The sequence below is a fragment of the Sminthopsis crassicaudata genome, chromosome 4, assembly GCF_048593235.1.
Source record: "Sminthopsis crassicaudata isolate SCR6 chromosome 4, ASM4859323v1, whole genome shotgun sequence".
NCBI classification, from domain to species: domain Eukaryota; kingdom Metazoa; phylum Chordata; class Mammalia; order Dasyuromorphia; family Dasyuridae; genus Sminthopsis; species Sminthopsis crassicaudata.
Window position 1 is genome coordinate 478056571 of NC_133620.1, and position 22154 is coordinate 478078724.

The 22154-nt window shown below is 54.7% G+C and overlaps 2 protein-coding genes across 4 annotated transcripts in view; one reads left to right on the forward strand and one right to left on the reverse strand.

Moving 5' to 3' along the window:
• TRPM2 (transient receptor potential cation channel subfamily M member 2) overlaps nt 1-9931 on the reverse strand; it is a 45831-nt gene extending 35900 nt beyond the window's left edge. Inside the window, exon 1 of the mRNA XM_074264557.1 lies at nt 9777-9931. The gene's annotated coding sequence lies outside the window, so the exon portion shown is untranslated. The remainder of the gene's footprint in view (nt 1-9776) is intronic.
• Nucleotides 9932-15568: 5637 nt separating this feature from the next.
• Nucleotides 15569-21744, forward strand: CFAP410 (cilia and flagella associated protein 410). Of its 3 annotated transcripts, XM_074264559.1 has the most exons (8): nt 15688-15785; nt 16432-16556; nt 17433-17451; nt 17767-17813; nt 18587-18816; nt 19906-20080; nt 20279-20486; nt 21032-21744. In XM_074264559.1, exons 2-8 carry the CDS (start codon nt 16480-16482, stop codon nt 21158-21160), a joined length of 885 nt encoding a protein of 294 aa, XP_074120660.1. In that variant the 5' UTR covers nt 15688-15785; nt 16432-16479; the 3' UTR covers nt 21161-21744. The 3 variants fall into 3 exon arrangements, with proteins under 3 accessions (XP_074120659.1, XP_074120660.1, XP_074120661.1); XM_074264558.1 differs by lacking the exon at nt 17433-17451 and having other exon boundaries at nt 15569-15785; nt 16432-16580; XM_074264560.1 differs by lacking the exon at nt 15688-15785 and having other exon boundaries at nt 16353-16556; nt 18596-18816.
• The last annotated feature ends 410 nt before the right edge of the window (nt 21745-22154 follow it).

Here is a 22154-nt window from a genome sequence, read left to right on the forward strand (position 1 = left end):
AATCAAAACGCACCTAAAATGGAGGGGCCTGCTTTCTCTCCCCATTTCTGGAAGCCTCAAGAAGGTTCAGGTTGCCCGTAGTGGGACTCTTTTGATTTGGACTCATGGTGGCTGGAGGTGATTGACTCTAGAGGGCTCAGAGACGTTCTGAAACCCATCCGGAGCTGGGAGGCCATCCTCAAGTGCAAGCCTTATGGCCATGCAGTTTGCCCCTCACTTGGACACAGGAACTCACCTTAACAGATAACCCCTGGGGGTCCTGCCCTGGTCTCCAGTGTTGGAGTCAATTCAATACAAATCCGTCATTACCTATTAAGTGCTCACTTTGGGCAATGTGACCTCTGAGCAGCCTCTGTCACTTTATCTCTGTCTGCTCAGTTTCTTTAAGTGTTAAAATGGAGAGGTGTTGAAAAGAACAAATAAGATCATATAGTATCAGAGTGCCTGACACACAATTTAGAAGTGCTTAATAAATGCTTATTTCCTTCCCCAAACAGACTGACCTTCCTCTGCTATAACTAAATTGTTCTCTAGGTAGAGGGGTAGCCTTAAGCCCCATTCTAGGTCGGAGGACAGCAGGGAGGAAACTGAAGGTCAGGGGGTCTTAGACACTCGACCAGGGACACTCATCCCGCACTCATCCGACACTCATGCTACTCAATCCAAGATCCTCTGACTCCAGAAGCTGGGCTCTCTCTCCTGTACCAGCACCTCTGCCCTAGGAAGTCTCAATGTCCCCCAGAATAAGATGTCAGATTCAGATTGGCTCTTTCCACTCTTGTGACCTTGGCCCACACTTTCACAGTGGAATATCTCACCTCACATTTTTGGGGAAAAATAGGGGCCGCTAAGTTGTTCAGTGGATAGAGAATCAACCTTGCAGTCAAGACACTCACTAACTGTGTGATCCTTAACCCTGATGGCCTCCATATACTCAAAAGGAGAAAATACATGTCATTGGTCCCATGCTCCCTCTTCTTACCTTGACTGCATCTCTTGCCTGTGAAAGCCTCTATTTCTCCCTCTTTTGCTCTTGTCTGTGACAAACCCCCACAAGCTTCTTAACATTTTTATTTATTTAAAGTTTTTTTTTTGTTTTGTTTCAAATTCTGTCCCTTCCTCCCTTCCTGAGACGCTAAGCAATCAGATATAGGTTACATATGTGCAAGTATGGAAAACATTTCCATCCTAATCATTTTGTATAAGCAACTCAGAGAAACAAAAGAACCAAGTAAAAAATAGACTGCTTCAGCCTGTATTATTCTTCAAGCTTCAGTATAGTATAAGAAATGACAAGCAGAATGAGTTCAGGAAAAGTTGGAAGGTTTGACATAAACTGATACATCGGAAAATGAAAGGAGAAGTTTGCAGAAACTGATACATAATAAAGCGAAAGGAGAAATTTATCTGTAGAAACTGATACATAGTAAAGTAAAAGGAAGTTTCTGCAGAAACTGATAGATACATAGTAAAGTGAAAGGAGGTTTGTCTGCAGAACTAGCAACATTGTAACTATGATCTCCTGTGAATGACTTGGCTCTTCCCAGTCATACAATGGTTCAGGACAATCCCAAAGGACTCAGTGTGAAACATGCTGTCCTCCTCCAGAGAAAGAACGGACACTATCTGAATACAAACTGAAGCGGTCTATTTTTCACTTTGTTTCTTTTCTTTCTTTCTTTGAGTTGCTTATACAAAATGAGTAGGATGGAAATGTTTTCCATAGCAGCACATATATAAACTATATCAGGAATGTAGGAGAGGTAGGAGGAACACAATTTGAAACAAACAAACAAAAAAAAATTTTAAGAAAAATGTTAAGAAAAATGTGTCCCAATTGGATTCCAACTTATAAGGTGCAGCCCAGTGTTCTAGGCTGTCAGGACTCTTTGACCTATCACACATGCTTCCTACGCCTTTGTCCAAGTCACTGATAAATATTTGCATAGTACAGCTCCCAGTACAAATGGATCAAACATTGGCTTGAGATCTTCTGCATTGACTTCCAACCTTTCACGATTACTCCTTGAGTCCAATCACCAAAGCTGCTGCAACTCCATAAAATTGTGCTATTGTGTAGTCCAGAAAGCACCACCTTTTCTACAGGAATAAACTTTACTAAAACAACAACAATGACAACTTTGTAAATTCTATCTCCTCAGCATCTGGACTAGTTTAGAAGTCTCTCCCAAACAGGATCCAGTGTGGAGGCTGTGCTGGCTCTTGGTAATCATCTCGGTTACAATCAACTCTGAAATATTCCTAAAAATTAAAATCAAGCTCATTGGCCCATAGTTCTTTTCCCTTCCTTGAAGACAATGATAGTATCTTTCCTTATTCAATGCCGAGGTATCAGACAACACTGATGGGAGCTTGGTAATGCCTGCCAATTCTCTCAGGACCCAGCCTGTGATTCTTCTGGACTTCTTCAAGGTTTCCAAATGTTCCTTTCCTCTTTATCCCCTTGACAGCTGGGAGCCTTCACTGTTGGCCATTTCTGCTCTACAGTGAGTCCTCTTTTATAGAGATTACAAAAGACAAACGTTGAGGGGGGGGTCAAAATCAGCCCCCAGACTGTTGAGCCCCTCTGGATTGACCAGATGGGAACATATCTCAATTATCTATTGGTGTCAATAATGCCTTTTTAGGCACGACAAGAAATCTGTTGGGATTGGATGGGTGCCCTCCCAGCTCACCTTCACCTCACATGCTCAGCTCTGAGGCTATTTCCCAGCTTCTCCTGTTCTTTCCTCCCTAATATCACATGAAACTGTTGTTTCCTGCCTGCACATAGTAGGTGCTTGGGATGAGAATGAGAATGAGAATGAGGATGAGAACTCTGTCCTGGGGCTCCCTCCAAGGAAGGCTGATCAGTGGTCACGGGAGCAGGACTCTAATAAGCACAAGCTACCACTGTGGCCCACGTGTGGCCACCTCCTCTTTGCTCCACTGATGTTGATCATCGAGGGGGGAGCAAGGGTTAGCTCCCACCCCTCCCAGCACAAAAGGCAAAGACTGACCAAGAAGGAGAGGGGGACTCTGCCCCACCTGCTGCCTGCCTGCCTCCTGAACTCAGAGAGGTTTTTAACCACCAAACCACAAGCACTAAGTGGTAAGAATCATTTTCTCTCTTTGTCAAATGGAAGAGGCAGAAGGCCTCTTTGGGAGCTCCCCAGTCTTTGCCCGTTCCATGCCAGTGGGCCAGGCCCGCCCCCTCTCTGGACCCTCCACAGGGGAGAGCCTGCCCTTGGAGAGCTCACAATCTGGACAAGAGCAGACTCCAGCAAAGGATCATGCAGGCTATGAGGCCCAAAGGGCAAGTGGGAGGGAGGATCACAGAGGACTCAGTAGGGGACATGTGGGTTATATTTTATAGGGAAGACACAGGGACACTCAGGTGAAGGGCAGCAATCTGAGGGAAAATAAGGAAGGTGTGGCTTCACAGCTAAATAAACATCTGAGGCTGAACTGTATTATAAAGTGGTGATTATCAAAACAATATGATTGGCTAAGAAAAAGAGTAGTGGATCAGTGTAATAGATTAGGTACAAATGACATCATTGTCAGTGACCATAGTAATCTAGTTTACAATAAACCCCAAAATCGAAGCTTTTGGAACAAAAACTCATTGTTTGATAGAAACTGCTGGGAAAACTGAAAACTGTGTGATAGAAGCCAGGTATAGACCAACATCTCACATGAAAAACTAAGAGGAGGTCAAAATAGGTACACGATTTGCACATAAAGAGTGATGTCATAAGCAAATTAAGAAGGCATGGAATAGCTCAGCTGTCAGATTTATGGCCTAGAGAAGAATTTAAGGCCCAAGAAGCTAGAGAGAGCACTGCAAAATGTAAAATGGGTCATTTTGATTATAACTTTTTTGAACTTTTTTGCACAAATAAATACAATGCATCCAAGTTGTAAGGAAAGCAGAAAATAAGAGGGTTAGGGTTTGCAATAACTATCTCTAATAAGGGATTCATTTCTCAAATAGATAGAGAACTGAGTCACATTCATAGAAAATACAAATCATTCCTCAACTCATAAATGGTCAAAAGATATAAACAAGCAGTTTTCAAACAAAAATCAGATCTAGACTTGAAAAACTGTTCTAAATTGCTTTTGATTGGAGAAATACAAACTAAAACAGTTCTGAGGTACTACCTTACATCTATCAGAGTGGCTAATATGACAAAAAAATGGAATATTGGATGATATTTAGGGGAGGATTTGGGAAAACTAGGACACTAAGGCACAGTAGGTAGAATTGTGATTCTGGAGAACAATGTGTAACTGTACCCAGAGGACTTTAAGACTGTGCATATCCTTTGATCCAGAAATACCACTGCTAGGTCTATATCCCCCCAAAAAAATTTTAAAAGAAGGGAAGGACCTACAAATATAAAACTATTTACAGCAGCTTTTTTTGTGGTGACTAGGGATTGGAAATCAAAGGGCTGCCCATTAATTAGAGAATGGATAAACAAACTATGGTATATGGTTGCAACAGAATTCTGACAAGGAGAATGATTTCAGAAAAACTGAACTGATGCCTAGTGAAGTGAACAGAACCAGGAGAATGTTGCACACAGCAATAGCAACATTGTTCACTGAAGTATTGTGACTGACTTAGCACTTCTCAGCAATACAATGATCCAAGACAATCCCAAAAAACTCACAATGGTGTATGTTATATGTCTCCAGAAAACAAAAAAAAACAAAAAAACAAAAAAAAAACCAACTGACACTGAATGAATACAGAGTGGAGCATACAATTTTCTATTTTCTTTCTTTTGTTTTTTCCTTTGATTTGAATCTTCTTGTACAAAATGACTAAATGTTTCACATGATTGTACATGTAAAAGCTATATCTTATTATTTACTGCCTTGGGGGAGAGGTATAGAATTTGGAACTCAAAATTTTAAATAAAAATATTTAAAAATAAAATAAATGTCTGAGGCTGGGTTTAAATTCACATCTTCCTAATTCTAAGTCCAGTACCATCTAGCCAAAGAAGGGTTGTGAGTCTGATGACTGGGAGGATGGTGGTACCCTTAATAAAAACAAACATTTGGAAAAGGCCTGGATTTGGGCAGGAAGAGAAGAGGATAAGTTCTTGCTCTGGCCGTGCTAAGACTGAGCTCTCTCCAGGATGTGTAGCTAGAACATCTGATAGGTAGCTGCTGATCTAGTGCTGGAGATTTGGGGAAAGACAAGGGTGCCTAGATCTGGCCACCATCTATATAGACGATTGGATCCATGGGGGTTAATGATGTCACTGAATGTGAGAAGAGAGGAGAGGTGAGAGGGCTCAAGATAGAGCCTTGGGGAATACCCACAGTTACAAGGGATGGGACCCATATGGAGATCTAGCAAAGGGGACTGAGAACAAGTGGTCAGAGAAACAGGAGAGAACCAGGAGGGCTTAGCCACAACATGAGCCAAGAGAAGGAAGCACTTCCCAGAGAGGGAAGATGAGAATGGAGGCTGGGGGTATATTTAGTGACCTGAGGGAGAAGTTTCAATAAAGAGGAGGGAAGAGCTGAGGTTTAGTGAGAAGGAGATAATGGAGACATAGAGACTGGACAGAGTATGTTTTCTAGGAAATCTATGGTGAAGACAGTGGATGACAGCTTCAGGAGGAGCCTCTTGGGAAGGTTATTTGAGGACTGAAAGCTCTGAAGAGAGGGCTTGGGGACAGTCAGGAGAAGATCCACCTGAACCATAAGGAGGGTAGGGATATTGGAGCTCTACCACTGGATACCTCACCAAAAAGTGGAGGGCCAGCAGACAAAATCCCCAGACTGTCCAATGCAGAGTCATGGGGCTTCTCAGACTTTTATCAGCCTATCAATGACTTTATGTTCTTATCTCCCTTGATGCAGATTGTAGCCCTCTTGGGTCTGTCTACCCCGCCTGATATTGTTCATCTCCTGTCATGGCCATCCAAGAGAGTGGTCCCAGCATGCCTGGGGCTTGCCTTAATTTCTCTTGACATCCCCAGGACACCAATGAGTATACCACTAAGGTTTTTCTTCCCTTTTGGACACTATGGCCAGCTCTTCTTCTTTTATGATCACGTGTATACTTGATAACATCTTTCATAATTCTTTATGTATAATGGGTTGTTACCTGCTCACACCCCCTTTGGATGATCCTCAAACTCAAATCACAGACACCCAAGCCATGCTGTAGCAACGGATCTTTGTTGTGAAGAACAAAGATCTTTGTTTTGACAAGCTGCAGGATCGTGAAAAGAAGGTAGTAAGTTTCCAGCAGCTTCCTCTTTGTTGAGTTCTACATCCAACTCATGGTCCATTGGCATAGATAATCCTGATTCTGAGTTCGTTGATAGACAGACAAAAGAATAATTAGACAGCTGATAGATAAAAAGATGAAATGAGAGATACTCAGAAGGATAAATGGGATATATAGAAAGATAAGTGGATGGAAAAATAGAAAGATGGAAGGCAGATGTTGATAGATAGAAGGATAGATACATAAAAGGACAGGTAGAAGTATGCATAGATAAACTGAAGAATGGATAGATAGAAAGATAAATAGAAAGATGAATGAGCTAATAAATAGATAGATGGACAGAAGGATGAGTAGACAGACAGAAAAAGATGACATAAACAAGATGATGGATGGCTAGATAAACATATGGACAGAAAAATGGATAGAGAGATGATGAAAAACAGAAAGAAGATAGACAGGTAGATGGAAAGATGATGTATGGATAGGAGGACAGATAAATAGTCAGTAATTGTTGCATTTTTTGTATTGTTTCCCCAGCACCTATCAGAATGCCTGCCTCAGAGCAGCCACTTATTACTCTTTGATTAACTATATAATTCTATAAATTGTTCATGATCTGTAGGTTCATGTAGGTCTGAGCAACAGACATTCTTTGTCCCCTTGGTGAGATCAAGCTTTTTTAATTCACTCGCCAAATGGACAAACATGGCAGCCAGGGGCAGCACCAGTTGAGAATATGAATTCACTTGTCAAATCTTCTAAAGACAGTGGGTTATTACAAGCAGCATCATTTTATGAAACAATGAGAAGTTTATGGAGGGAAAACCAGCTTAAAGACAGCTTGCTGGGAATCGCCAATTAAACAAAATCTGTCCAAAGGCTAAGATGAAATGAGAACAGCAAACAGACAGATAATGGAAAGATATGTCAAGCTTTTTTAGTCCATTACCTTCTTCACAAAAAGTAGCGAGCCTTCCTCTCTGGGCTCAAACAGCCTAGCGACCCAGGTACTTTTCGAGAGGTACAAAAGACTCTGAAGGAGACAGAGGGAAGGGGAGAGCAGCTGGCCTTGACCAGGTGTAGACAGAGGAGATCCACTCTGAGGACAGCTTGAGAATATTCAGGGCTCTACTCTCAGGGCAGCTGAGGAAGTGGAAAAGACCTTGCACTTTTTTACTGACTCACAAGTTGACTAAGGGGCCTGTTTTCCCTTTCTGCAATTTGTTGACCAAGATGCATCCATTTAGAAAAGGAGCTGGCCAGCAGGCTAATCCTACCCCTAACCCTAAATGTGCAGCTGTGGAGGGTCTCAGGGTCACTCTCCAGCAGGGCTGGGTCCTGGCTCTCTCCCTCCATGGGGCTTTGCTCTGAGGATCTCTCAATGAACTCCTTCCCACAACCATCTCAATGAATTTTGTCTTAAACCAGCGTGAGGCTGCCTTTTGAGGTACCAGCATTCTTCTTTCCAGCTCTGGGGAAGGCTGCGGACAAGCGATGCCCTGGAAGGAGAAGGGCAGCCTCCACGGTTAAAGAGGCAGAAATGGCTACCTGGAAAGGATTTAGGGCATCCATCAGGGAGGCAGCAATTGGCCTTTACTCTGACCAGGTTTTTCTGAAGCTAGCCCCTGGGGTAGAGTTGGAATGGAAGTGGATCTTCCTCCACACTTCCTTCGGACTCTCCAGGTTTGCCCTGGATCGTCCTCAAAGTCCATTTGAATTCCCAAGCAAGGGGTTTGACCCTGGGAGGAAAGCAGGGCTTGACTAGCACATGGCGGGCTCTATGTATGAGGAAAGAGGGAGCTCCAGACTGGGTCAAGATGCTTGAGGGGACAGATCATGAATATATGGGGCACCCCACAAAGCTGGCTTGTAGGGCCCCAGCCATGCTCATCAAGCCTGATTCTCTTCCCCTTCCACACCCTCCCACCGGGTTTTCATGCGATTGCCTGCCAACAGCTCAAAGGATCGTTCCTATATTGACCATCTAATTCTTGTTACATCCCCAGGAGGAGTGGGAAGAGAAATAATCATCTGCGAAACCAGGACTTCCCAGAAATCTGTGCTAATTTTATTTTTAACCTCCCTGATTTAGGTGAACTGTCTGCCAACACAATGTGACAAGAAGTTTGGACTTGGCTCTGCCCCTCGCTAGTCTTGAGACTGTGTGACTCAGTTTCCCCAGATGTAAAATGAGAGAGCTAGAAGACCCCAAGGTCCCTGCTGGCTCTAAAATGGATTCTGTAAATCACTTCCTCTCATCTGCTGTCTGCCCCACTTCCCTCCCCTGACTGTTGTGAGGATAAGGGAGATGAAGAATGGGGGGAGGGGTTGTGGTCACGAAGGAGGTGGTTTCTCTCACAGGCCTTTCTCCATGTCTGAGACTGCTGCCTCCCCCTAGAACGCTACATCTGGAAGGAGAACAGAGCCAGCCGGGGATCAAGCCCCTTCTCTTGCACAGACTGACTGGGAGACCCTCAAAGCCCCTCTGGCACCTCCAGGCTCTCCCTGACCTCAGGCTCCTCCCACTTCTTCCTCCTGTTTCCTGCTCTTCACATGGCCAGGGTCCCAGGTGGCCACTGCCTGGGTCCCAACCACTCCTGCCTGTTTGCTCACTAGTTCATTCATTCATTCGATGACCATGTATTCCGTGGCTACTCCCCGCCAGGCTGTCTCCTTCCTTTAGAGGCACCCCCACCCGTCAGACTCTCCACACATCTGTCCGGGGAACTCAGGTCATTAAAAATTAAACGAATGACCCCGGAAGGCAGACCAGAGTCAGGGCCAGGAGCTGGAGGCTCTGCCACAGCCCCCAAGGAAGGTCCGCCCTCCCGCAAGGAAGCGGAGAACTCCCAGCCCTGCTGGAACAAAGCTCCGGTGGGGGCTCTGTCTGTGGGCAACGCCGGAGAGGGCCCCCCAGCTCCGAGGAGACACACCCAGCCACACCGACGGCGGCTGCGGCCCGGAACCCACCAAGGTTTGGGCCCCACGGCACCTGCCCGTGTCCTCAGACTAGCCCAAAGCACAGTCGCTCCTACCATGGCCCTCCTAGGAGGGAGAAGAGTGTGCAAGAGACTGGCAAGGTGTCGGGGAGCCGCTGCGTCTCCATGTGCCATGCCCAGCCTGCCAGTCGGGCACCCGGAGCTGCCCCTGCACTTCCAGCGTCCCGAATGAGGACACAGAGGGCATGGGGAGGGGGAGGGAAAGAGGCACTCGGACACCCCCCCCCAGGCACAAATGCCCTCATACCAAATAAGGGCTGTGTGGTGAGAGCCAAGAGAGTAAAAGAAAACTCCCAGCCCTGTCCCATAACTCCCAGGGCTCAGCCATGGGCAGAGGCTGGGAGGGAGCTGAGAGGGCATCTGGTTCCACCCTGCCGCGCTCCTGTGACTGGCAGGCACCCTGGCTGGCCCCCACCAGAGGGGGGCACTTGGGCCCTCAGCAGCAGGCTGACCAAGTCCCCCCACAGACAGACACCCCCCCACTCCCGCTGGGGAGCTAGAGCTGTCCATGGTACCTGTCCTCCTGCAGCAGGGCCTCCCCACCCTGCCTCTCCGTCTCCGGGGCTCCGGGCAAGAGGCAATGGGCACTCGAGCTCCCCTCCAAGCCAGGTGGGTTATTCCCGGAGCTCCTGCGGACAGAAGCATCTGCCAAAGTAGCTGAACACTGACTGCGGCTCAGAGGAGAAGAGCAGGGGGAGGGGAGGGAGGAGGGGGAGGAGGAGGGGAAGGAGCAGGAGGAGGAGGGGAGGAGGAGGGGAGGAGGAGGGTGGATGCTGGGAACTCTGCTCCAATCAGACTGCGGAGGACAAGCAGTTGGGGAAAGGGTGCGCTGGGGAGAGAAGGCAGTCCTCCCAGTGCAGAGCCCAGCTCTGCTGCAGTGAACAAGAAAAACCCACTGCCTACACACACCCAGCTCTCCCTCCCTCCCTTCTTCCCTCCCTTCCCCCTCCTTTCTCCCTCCCTCCCTCTCCTCTCCCCTCCCCTCTTCTTCCCTCCTCTTCCCTTCTCCCCCCTCAACTCTCTCCATCTCCTCCTCCTTCCTGCCCTTCCCTCTGCCCCTCTCTTCTCCCCCACCTCCTCTTACTCACTCCCTCTCCTCTCCCAACTTTTCCTCTCCTCTCCCCTTCTCTCTTCGCTCTCAACTCCTTTCCTTTCCTCCCCCTCCCTTTTCTCCTCTTTTCCTCTCCTCTCCCTCCCCACCCAAAGACAGCACCACCCAGGAGACAACCCAAAGGAAACGCTCTGCCTTCCATCATCCCCAGACCAGGCCAGCCCCCTTAAAGGCTTGCCTTCTTCCTCCCCTCCCCCAGGAGCTCCCAGGGCCTGGCTCTGTCAGAGTAAATACAAAAGCACAGGCAGCCTAGGGTCCGCTCTCCACAGCCCCCCCATATCCACATCCAAGCGAGGGAGAAAGAGTTTGGCCGCAGGGCGGCACCCCGGGGACTGGATGCGGGGACTGGGCGCGGGACAAAGGGCCGCTTCCTCATGTGGGATGTGGCGAGGCTGGGCCGGAGCAGAGTATGGCGGATGGGCGAGAACTGGAAGTCCCCAGGACTGTCCGGGAGCAGGGCCCGGCAGAGGCCCTTGGGTGGGCGGCCGCTACTATGCTGGGACCAACCCTCCTGTTTCCTGCCAATTCATCCTGCCGCAAGCTTTGCCCCAAGATTGTGGGGGGTACCCCGGGCCCCCAAGGAGCAGGTGGCAAGGACCTGATTAACTCTGGGGGTTCAAACATCACTTGGGAAGGAACTGAAGGAGAATGAACTTGTCCAAGTAGATGATGAGCAAACAGAAATGAAAAATGTGTGGGGGCGGGGGGAGAATGGGAAGAAGAGGAGGAAGAGGAGGGGGAGGGTAGAGAGCAGTGCAAAGAGGCCTGGACCTGGAGTTAAGAAAACCAATGGCTCCACCATTCGTGGACTCCGTGACTTCTGTGTTTCCTGTCTTTGAGCCTCAGCCTCCTCGCGATGAACTGACCAAAGGCTCTTGTGAGGAGACGAGACCGTGAGCTGCTGGCTGTCTCCCAGAGGCCGAGCCCCCAGGCCTGAGGGCCCTGCCCCCAGCTGTTCCTCGGTCCACGGGGCAAAGCCCCCCTCACCGACAGAGGAGGCCAGCCCCCAGCCTAGGAGAGGCACAAAGGGAAGGCTCTGTAGGAAGCCAGGCTCAGCCAGCAGACACCAGCAAAGGCCTCTGGGAGCCGGAGAAACTCTGCCGCTCCCGATTGGCTCCTGCCCCATAAGGTAAGTAGACCTCCCAGGCACATTCACTATCTATGTCTGTAAAGCACTAGCAGCTGGCAACCCTAAGTGGGGGCGCAGCCAGGGCCTTCCAGAAGCAGGCTGGTCAGCCCCTCCTATGGGAGGGATGGCATTCACTCCCCAAGCCCATTGCCCAGGATCCCAGATCTAGAACTAGGGGGACCTCAGAGGCCTCGAGGCTCAGGACATGCCTTGGTCAAGGTCCCGGAGAAAGTGGCAGAGCTTGAATCTGGGTCCTCGGACCCCAGAGCCAGGGCTCTTTTGCTGCCATCCAGGAAGGGTCCGGGAGCATGACAGGCAGGACAGCTCCCCCCCCAGCTCTCAGCCTGGGCCCAGGAGCTTCACGAGGCAGCTCCCGCCCCAGCTCCTCACAAGGCCCTCCTGGAGAATCGGGAGCCCCTCTGGGCTGGCTGACAGCTGCCTTGGGGAGAGCCCCTGGAGAGAGGGTTGATGGGGACAATGGGGCAAAATGTCCATGTGTCTGCCCCCCTTCCCTCACTCGCTCACTGAGAGCCAGCCCCATCCCAGGCACTCTGGGGATTCCAGCCCTCCAGCATGTCCCAGCTTCTGCCTCCTGAGGCTCCCTCCGTGGATGAATCAGCCCCTCCCCCAGCAGTCTGGGTCAGCATCCGTTCCTCAGGAATTAACAAAAGGAGGTTTGCTTCTCGGCTACATGTGGCCGCCCTCACCTCCACATCCCCTATGCCTCACGGTGCATCGGGCCAACAAGACGGAGGGCTTGGGCCCCGGGGTGCGTAAGTGACCGGGGGAAGTGACTGGGAAGCTGGGACCATTTCAGGTCAGGGAAAGAACTTGCCTCACTTTCCTGGGGGAGGGGGACCACACAAGGTGGGCTGAGGTGGAGAAACAACCTGGAGCCATGTCCATCCCGCCCCCCCCCCATGCTGCATCTAGATCCTGGAGGCCTTGCCAGGCCTCCCATTTAGGGGGAGACTTCTCTCCTGGACTACTGCATCTCCACAGAACTTTGTGTCCCATGCCCCCCTGTCTTCTTCCTTAGAAGGGAAGCTTCCTGGGGGCAGGCCCCATCTTTCTATCTGTATCCCCAGCACCAGAATGGTAGAGTAAGAGTTTAAAAGTGGTCATTGGCTAACTCATCCTTTGGAAGAATTCCCTGGGGCTAGAAGCAGGTGCAAAGGCAGACTTACACAGAGGCAACTTGGGGAAGTGTCCAGGAAGGGGGTGGCGAGCTCTGGGAGCCCCGAGGAGGAGCTCTCGGGAGCCGCAGGGTGGCCGCCCGTCAGGCGTGCCCTAGTGGAGATCCTCATGCAGGTCTGGGCTGGACCACAGGGCATCTTGCCAAGTGGCAGCCCTCTGCGGCCCAGGCTCCCCCTCCACACCCGTGCACCGGGTGGGAGCCCTTTCCTGGACGAGGAGCTCACTCTCTGTGGATCGTGACCCTCCCGTGCCCCGGAAAGCTCCCTGCAGTCTGGGCTTTCGGTAGGCCATGCCAGGGCAAGGCTGACCTCAGGTCACTCAGCCGGCCGCTGAGCGGCCGGCGGCTCCCCACTTCCTTCCCCAGGACTGTTCTGGATGCCCTGGGAACCATCTGTACCAATGCGGTCATAATCTAGAGGAAGAAAATGAGTAGTGCACAATTACAACAGGGATCCCAAAGCACCAGCCGACCCGGTCCACGGGGAAGGAAAGCGTTTCAGAAGCCCGTCCGCCCGAGCCAACAGCTGAGCCCCGGCCTCTTGGAGAGGGCTGGGAAGGGCATGGAGAAGAGCGTGTTCCTTTTGCAGGGCTGGGTTCCCAAACGTCCTCCTTCTCCATTAGTGGCAGCTGCGGCGGCCCACAGCCTGCAGACTGCTCTGCCCATCCCAGGGCGCTGCTTGAAAGTTTAGAGATGGGAAAATCGGGCCAGAATGGCTCTTTCACAAGTTTCAGGAACACCACAGAGGCCATTACTCCGAGGTCAGGAAGACCTTGGGCAGCACAAGGCCTGCCCATGAAAACCGACGAGGGCGGCGGGCAGAGCCTGCGCCTTCTGGTCATGAATAATAAACGGGAGCAAAGAGGCCCCAGGGTCTGCAGAGAAAAGTGGCGGGGGCAGCAGGCAGGAAGGAGGAAGGGCGGCCGGCCCTCGGCTCCCTGGCTCTCAGTTTCCTGCCAGAAATTCTTCTCAGAAATATCCTCCTTCAGCCGCGTTTCCAGGAATTTGTTATGAAATCAAGGTCTCCTCAGCTGCCTGGTCAGGTGGGCAGCCCTTTCCAGCCTCCGCGGGCCCAAGAAGGAGTTGGAGGTCCTAAAAGGGAGAGCAGCATCTCCAGCCTTCAACCAGCCTTTTTTCCTAGCAGCTGCCAGGTCACAGACTGGACATAGAAACAGGCTATCCCGCTCCCTGAGGAGCGCAGTGTCCAGTGGAAGGAGACTTTGTCCGGAACCTCCGCCTCCCTCCCTCCTCGCCTCTGACCCTAAAGGCCTGGGCTTCCCCCAATCTTTCCCCTCTACTGGAGTCCCCACAAATGGGACCTAGCTCCTGCTGGTCCTGCACGTGCTCAGAGAGGTCCCTATTGCCTCTTCCTTAATAAGTGCTTATTGGCTGATTGCTCAGCTGAGGCGGTCCGGCCTCAGCTTCCCCCATAGTTAAGGGCAGACTGCCATCACCTCGAAGGTCAGCACATGGTGAGACCACACCCACTGCCCTCATCCCTGGGAGCTGGAAGAGGGAAGGGAGGAGCTTGGAGTGGAGTCCCTACTATGTGCCCGCTCCACTTTACCAGTGTTACCTCATTTGAGCCTCACAGTCACTCACCCATGCCGCTTCAGAAGAAATAAACACTGGCTTATTCTCCAATTGATAAATGGTCGAAGGATGTGAACAGACAATTTTCAGATGATGAAATCAAAACTATTTCCACTCATAAGAAAGAGTGTTCCAAATCACTACTGATCAGAGAAATGCAAATTAAGACAACTCTGAGGTATCATTACACTCCTGTCAGATTGGCTAAGGTGACAGGAACAAATAATGATGAATGTTGGAGGGGCTGTGGGAAAACTGGGACACTGATGCATTGTGGGTGGAGTTGTGAAAGAGTCCGGCCATTCTGGAGAGTAATCTGGAATTATGCCCCAAAAGTTATCAAAATGTGCACACCCTTTGACCCAGCAGTGCTACTCCTGGGCTTATATCCCAAGGAAATACTGAGGAGGGGAAAGGGACCTGTATGTGCCAAAATGTTTGTGGCAGCTCTTTTTGTTGTAGCTAGAAACTGGAAGTTGAATGGATGTCCATCCATTGGAGAATGGTTGGGTAAATTGTGGTCTCTGAAGGTTATGGAATGTTATTGCTCTGTAAGAAATGACCAGCAGGAGGCGTACAGAGAGGCCTGAGGAGACTCACAGGGACTGATGCTGAGTGAACGAGCAGGACCAGGTTATTGCCCACGACAAGAAGACTATACAATGATCACTTCGGCTGGACGAGGCTCTTCGCCTAGGGGATGATTCAAACCAGTTCCAGTTGTTCAGCGATGAAGAGAGCCAAGAGAGGGCCGTGGGAGCTGAGGGTGCAGCCAGCACCCTCACTTACACCAGACTTAACGATACTGCACTCCGAGCCTTCTGGGGGAGGCCGTGGGGGATGGAGGGAAAGTTGGAGCTCGAGGTTTGCAAGGGCTGATGCTTGAAGAATGGTCCACACACATGTTTTGAAAAATAAAAAGCTTTAATAAAAAAAAGAAAGAGAGAGAGGAGGGAGGGAGGGAGGGAGGGAGGGAGGGAGGCAGGGAGGGAGGGAGGGAGGGAGGGAGGGAGGGAGGAAACCACTAAGGAAAAAAAAAAAACTGGCTCGCTCCGAGCTTGCTCGTGGCTGCTGTTTCCCGGGCCAGCAGGTGGCGCCCCAGGTCTAGGGAGAGAAAGTCTGACCAGTTCCAGCCTCCAAGGCGCCCTAGCCGTGACATCCTGCCCCCTTTCCCCTCCTTCCCCCCCCCCCCCCCCCCTCCTCAGGTTCCTGGAGACCGTGCGGGAGAAGGAACGGTGACCCTCTCCGTGTCTCTGCGGAGAATCCCCCGGGGGGAGGGGGGAGGCGCAGAGCGATGCAAGTGCAGAGGGGGGCGGGGCTTCACCGGGCATTAGGATGTGCCTGTCACGTGCCAGGCGCTAGGCCAGCTCTAGGGACCCGGGTCATACGCATGTATTCGCCGCCTGAGGGCAGCAGCCATCTTCTCTGCCCTTGGGTCTCCCAGACCTCAGGGACCGGACCGAGGACCTCTGAGGACCTTCTCGGCCAGGACGAGGGTAGGAAATCCCCGTGAAATCCTCTTTATTCACACGGGGGGGGGGGGGGGTTTGGAATCCTGACCTTTGACCTCACCCGCGGTCAGAATCCTGACCTTTGACCTCACCCGCGGTCACTCGTCTTCCTTGTGCCTCAGTTTCCCCCATTGTAAAGGGGCCCCTTGAGGCGGCAGTGCAAGGACTGACTGACAGCTGGACAGCTCCGCCTCTCTGCTCGTCGTCCCTCTCTCCGCGCCCCTTCCTCCCTCTCCCCCGCCAACTCGCCCAGCGGGGGGTCGCCCCCACCCTCCTGTGTCACTGGGGTTCGACGCTGGGACTCGCGGGAGCCGAGCCTAGGAGCACGTGGTGACCCAGACGGCCTCAGACGTTCTGCGCATGATCCCCGGGGCAGGGGACCCGCGGAGGAGAGGCGGGTAGGGGCAGGGAGGGGTGAAGGGAAAACTGCGCCTGTGCGGCTGGAGATGGCCTGGTGGGAGGAGTCTCCGTGGTCTGACACGTGTCCCACGCGGCCCGCCAATCCAGGCGAGCCTCTCAGCCCTGTCCCCTGGCGACGCTCGAGCCCCGCCCCTTAGAAACGTGCCGCAGCCCAGGGATGGAGCCACCCCGGTCCGCGGACCGGCCCGCGGCTCTGTCCCTTGTTCGCTAGCTCGCTTGCTGGGCCCTGCGGCGAACCGGTACCTCTGCCATTCAAGCCATGAAGCTGACCCGGAAAATGGTGCTGTCCCGGGCCAAGGCCTCGGAGCTGGAAAGCGTGAGGAAGCTAAACTGCTGGTGAGGGGGCGGGCCAGAACGAGAGCACAGCGCATGCGTCCCTTTCCCGGCTTGCCCGCCTCCCCGAACTGCGTGTGCGCTCCGCCGGGGGGGGGGGGGGGGGGGGGGGGGAAATGGGCCAGGGAGAGTGGGCAGGACTGCGCGTGCGCTCCGCCGGCTGCAGCGGGGATGAGGGGGAGAAGAGTTGGCTTTCTCAGATGGAAGTGGTAGTCTTGGCCCCTTCCTGCCTCAGTGTCCTTCTCTGTGAATTGAGGGTCAAGTGAGCCCAGGCCCTTCGGCCCCCAGCCTCGGAGTCACTGACCGGCTGGTGTCGGGGTCGCGGACCATGTCAGCATTAGGTTACCAGGGTGTCGGGGTCACCGATCAATATTAGGGTCTCTGACTGGCTGATGTCAGGGTCACCAGCCATGTCTATATCAGGGTCACTGACTGTCAGTGTCAAGGTCATTGATCCTATCTATATCAGGGTCACTGTGTCAGTGTCAGGGTCATTGTGTCTGTATTAGGAATCACTGACTGACCTGGTGTCAGGGTCACTGACTGTGTCAGTGTCAGGGTCATTGATCCTGTCTATATCAGGGTCACTGTGTCAGTGTCAGGGTCATTGTGTCTGTATTAGGAATCACTGACTGACCTGGTGTCAGGGTCACTGATTGATTGCAGGTGATTGCATCAGTGACCATGTCAGTTTTAGGGTCACTGACTGGCTGGTGTCGGGGTCACTGACATGTCAGCATTATGGTGTCAAGGTCACTGGCAGTGTTGGGGTCACTGACCTCACCCGTATCGGGGTCACTGACTGGCGCCGTCCCCTCCTCCAGGGTTGGGGTTGGGGGAGGGGCGCTCGCCGATTGGAGTTCTTTCTTCTGCTTTCAGGGGCAGCCGCCTCACCGATGTAAGTGCCGACGTGGGCCCCTTTCCTTCGGGAGTGACTGGAGCTTTTCTGGGGGGAGGGCCGCCCCCAAGCCCATGGGGACATGCTCATCCTGGGGGGGCCCTGCCCCCCCTTCCCTCGCGTTTTCCTCACGTGTTGGTGGGTCGGGGCGGTCGCCGTGGGCCCCAAGGTGGGAATATTCCCGAACGGGAGGGGCCGGGGTCCAGCCGGCTCCTTCCTCCCCCTCCACTTGCACCCAGACGGGAGGGCGGAGGGCTGGCCCCCTCCCCTCGGGTCAGGGAGGGCTGACCCGGGCCACGCTCTCTGTGCTTCCAGATCTCCATCTGTCGGAGTTTGCCCAGCATCGAAGTGATCACGCTCAGGTGGGCACAGGCCCCTGGCGGCCCCCTCCCGGGCGCCCATTGGCCCAGCCCCCCCAGGGGCCAGCCTCGGTTTCCCTTCAGGGCCCTTGGACCTTGCCCAAGAAGCTCGCCAGGGCCGTGGGGGTTGGGTAGTGAGCTCAGAATCAGGTCCCAGAGGAGTGAGCTGGGGGGGGCGGGGGGAGCTTCCGGGCGCCAGCATCCTGGGAGCCGGGGACCTGCAGACAGCCTGGGGCTGTCCGGACCATCAGCTTTGGGGGACAGGGAGGAAGTGGGTTCTGGGAGGCTTCCCACTGATGACTCCCCCCTCCCCCAGCTTCCTCTGTCCCAGCCCCACCCTGCAGTCCTCCTCAACGGTCTGCCCCCTCTCCCTCACCACACCCCCTCAGACCACCCCCTTCCCCGTTCAGGTCTCCCCCCCACCGCCTTCTCTTGTTCAGAGCTCTGCTCTGACCTGGTCTGACCCTTGTGCCTGCAGGGTCAGAGGTCATCCCTATCCTCTTGGATTGAGCCTTTCCTGGCCCTGGGGGTCTCTGAGCCCCACCCAGCCCAGAAAGCCGGGGGATCCTCCCAGAGGAGCCTCTTTTCTTTGTGGCTCCCAGGAGCCCTCGGGCAGGAGCCCACCAGTGGCCCTCCTGGGCTCCTCTTTGGCTTCCTAGAGGTCAGCCGGCCCCGACCCTTGTGCGGCCTCCGGCCAGGGTGACCCGAGGGCAGGGAGGTGCTGGGGGGGGCTCCAGGCCCGGAGGGTCCCCCAGCGACCGCTCTCCTCGGCCCAGTGTCAATAGCATCTCCAGCCTGGAGCCCGTGAGCCACTGCCCGAACCTGAGCGAGCTCTACCTGAGGAAAAACAGCATCCCCAGCCTGGACGAGCTCTTCTACCTGAAGGAGCTGCCCCGCCTCCGGGTGCTGTGGATGGCCGAGAACCCCTGCTGCGGCTCGGACCCTCGGCAGTACCGCATGACCGTGCTCCGCAACCTGCCCGGCCTGCAGAAGCTGGACAACCAGAGTAGGCGGGGCTGGCGGGGCCCTGCTCCCAGACCGAGGGACACGCTCAAACTGGGGGGCCTGAGCTGCACAGCGGGGGGGTTCAAACTGGGGGGGCCTGAGCTGCACAGCGGGGGGGCTCAAACTGGGGGGGCCTGAGCTGCACAGCGAGGGGGGCCTCAAACTGGGGGGGCCTGAGCTGCACAGCGGGGGGGCTCAAACTGGGGGGGCCTGAGCTGCACAGCGGGGGGGGGCTCAAACTAGGGGGCCTGAGCTGCACAGCGGGGGGGGGCTCAAACTGGGGGGCCTGAGCTGCACAGCGGGGGAGGGTTCAAACTGGGGGGGCCTGAGCTGCACAGCGGGGGGGGGTTCAAACTGGGGGGGCCTGAGCTGCACAGCGGGGGGGGCTCAAACTGGGGGGCCTGAGCTGCACAGCGAGGGGGGCTCAAACTGGGGGGGCCTGAGCTGCACAGCGGGGGGGGCTCAAACTGGGGGGCCTGAGCTGCACAGCGAGGGGGCTCAAACTGGGGGGCCTGAGATGCACAGCGGGGGGGGTTCAAACTGGGGGGCCTGAGCTGCACAGCGGGGGGGGCTCAAACTAGGGGGCCTGAGCTGCACAGCGGGGGGGCTCAAACTGGGGGGCCTGAGATGCACAGCGGGGGGGGTTCAAACTGGGGGGCCTGAGCTGCACAGCGGGGGGGGCTCAAACTAGGGGGCCTGAGCTGCACAGCGGGGGGGCTCAAACTGGGGGGCCTGAGCTGCACAGCGGGGGAGCTGAGCTGCCATCCTGGCCCTACCCCATCAGTATGTCTAACTCTCCATGATGCCATTGGGGCGTTTGTTAGCAAAGGCGCTGGAGGAGTTGGCCATTTCCTTCTCCGGCTCATTTTCCAGATGAGGAAACTGAGGCAGGCAGGGTGCAGGGACTTGGCCAGAGGCTTGCAGCTAGCAAGCGCAGCTGGCCAGGAAGGGAGGGGCTCCTGAGGGTGGTGAGTGCTGCAGCCCCCGGGAATTTTGGCAGGGGCTCTCAGCCTCAGTTTGCTCATCTGGACCCTGGGGGCCTGCCCCAGCTTTGGACCTAAACGCACCCCCGGTCTCCGCTGTCCCACAGCCGTCACCGAAGAAGAGCTGTCGCAAGCCTTGATGGAGGGCAAGGAGATCACGGCCGCTCCGGTCAGGGAGGCCTCCGAGAACGGCCACTCCGAGCTCTCCTGCGAGCTGAGCACTGTGGACTCATCCGCAGACACGGAGAGCGACGCCCTCAGTGAGAGCATGGAGGAGACCAAGTGAGCCTCCCCGCGGGGGCTGGCACGGTGGGGTGCCCCTGGGGGAGTCGGCTCCTTCTTGAGCCCCCCAAACCTCAGAGACTCCAGGGACCAGTCAGGAGGGCTGGGTGGGGAGGGCGAGGGCAGAGTGAACATGCCTGTGGGGACCACAGCCCCCCCACCCCGATCCCCACTCTCACGCCTGGTTTCTCTGATCAGCAAAATCCGAGAGCAGCTCGGCATGAAGCCCCTCCCCAGGGACCGGTTTCCTTCCTTCTCCCCAAGAGCATCATCGGTCGATAGTCGTAAGAAGAGGGTGAGTGGGCCCGGGAGCCCCTCCCCATGTAGCCAGTACGCGGACAGGCCTGAGGGAGCCCCGGGGCTCCCCACTTACCCGGAGGCTGGACTTCCGTCAGCACCCCCTGAAGTGAGTCAAAAGTCTGGGTTCTGGCTGGCCTTAGCGGGAGACCCCAGCCCAGGCACTGAGGGAGGGAAAGCGCCCCCCCCAGGAGACAGCCAGGAAGAGGTGTCCCAGAAAGATTTATCCAGAGTTGAGTGCCGCCCTTCCTCAGTCCCCACGGTCACTGAGCGACAATCACTAAAGATGGCACCTGCGTCCAGCTCCCTAGCCCTCTGGTCACCTGAGGCTCCCACTCACACTTACCCCACGGGGGCCAGCTAGGGGTCAGCAAAGGAGCCAAGAAGGAGCAACAGGGGGCGGTCAGTCAGCGTTTTTTGACCACCTGCAGCGTGCCCGGCTTAGACAGTGGTCCTCACTGGTCTGGAAGACCTCCTCTGTCCGGGCGGTCCTGGGCTGGGCTGGGCAATCGCCGCCCGCCCTCCCCTGACCCCTTGCTGGCTGGCGGGTAGCTTCTGGGCTAATGGGCCACCTTCTTGTTGGGGGGGGCTCCCAGCCCCAGCCCAGTGGGTTGTTTGGCCACAAAAAGCCCCCCCCCCATCCTCCTTCCCTAGAACAACCTCCTGAATGCCGTCCTGCTGCTTCTGAAGGAGCTGGACGCCAAGGAGCTGGAGGTCGTCCAGCAGACCGTCACCCGCCGGCTCCAGGCTCTGCAGAAACCCGAGCTGCCCCAGGATCGCTAGGGCCCGGCCTGCTCTGTCCAGCCCGAGCCACACTACCGGGCGTGGCTCGTGTGGTCAGCCCACCCAGTCGGCCACGGAGCTGCTCCCCTCCCCCCAAGGTCAGGGTGCATGGGGAGGGGCCGCCTGCAGAGGTTTGGATCTGAGCATTGTGTTCAAAGTCCCGTCTTCCCAATTAGCGGAATTGCTCAGAACACATCCTTGCGGTCCTGAGGGGGCTGTAGGGAGACTTCTAGCCACAGGCACTGGAGGAAGTGGTCCCCTACCTGTCGACCCTGACCCACGAGGCTGGGCGGGCCCTGGAGGCCACGAGGAGGCAAGAGAGACCCCGGTGCTGGGCCCCAAAGTCTGTCCCTTTGCCAGAGACTCTGAAGCTGTTCGCATCGTTTTGAGATGAAGCCTGGCCTCTTGATGCAGGGCCCGCAGCCTGGGGGTCTGACCGGGTTTGCTGCCCAGGGGGCCCTTAGGTTGTGGGTCCGGGAATCCTGCAGTTGCTGGGGGGGTGGGGGGGGCTATGCTGCTTGTCCTTGGGCTTCCTCCCACAAGCTTCCGAATATCAGTAAAATAAAACATTTTGTCAGAAGGCAGCTGCGCGGTGGTCATCCTTCGGCCATACCCTACCCCGGCCCCAGGTGACCCCACTGGACAGGGGGAAGAAAGCAGCGGTCACTCTGAAAAAAGCGAGCCAGACAGCCGGGGGGCTTAGGCTGGTGACCCGGACCTGTTATCCGACGGTGGCCGCAGCTAAACAAGAGGGGGTCGGCCGATATCGGGGGAGTCTGGGCTGTGGAGGGGAGGCTGGAGGCTGCTCCGGGAGAAGCTCGGAAGCGGGACTTCAGCTCCCAGAAGCTTCCTGGACTGGGGAGAGATGCATTTCGAAGGCCGGCAGTCCTAGAGGGGCTGAGGTCAGCACAGCACGGGGGCGTGGCTCTCCAGTAACCTCTTGGGAAAGGCCCAAAGAGGCTGCGCCCTTGGCGCTCCCTGGACCCGCCGCGCT

Coding starts and splice junctions, on each gene's coding strand:
- CFAP410 (XM_074264558.1), top strand. CDS start 15,584: ATGCAAGTGCAGAGGGGGGCGGGGCTTCACCGGGCATTAGGATGTGCC. Junction 17,814..18,586: donor ATCGAAGTGATCACGCTCAG/GTGGGCACAGGC, acceptor TCCTCGGCCCAG/TGTCAATAGCATCTCCAGCC. Junction 18,817..19,905: donor GCAGAAGCTGGACAACCAGA/GTAGGCGGGGCT, acceptor GCTGTCCCACAG/CCGTCACCGAAGAAGAGCTG.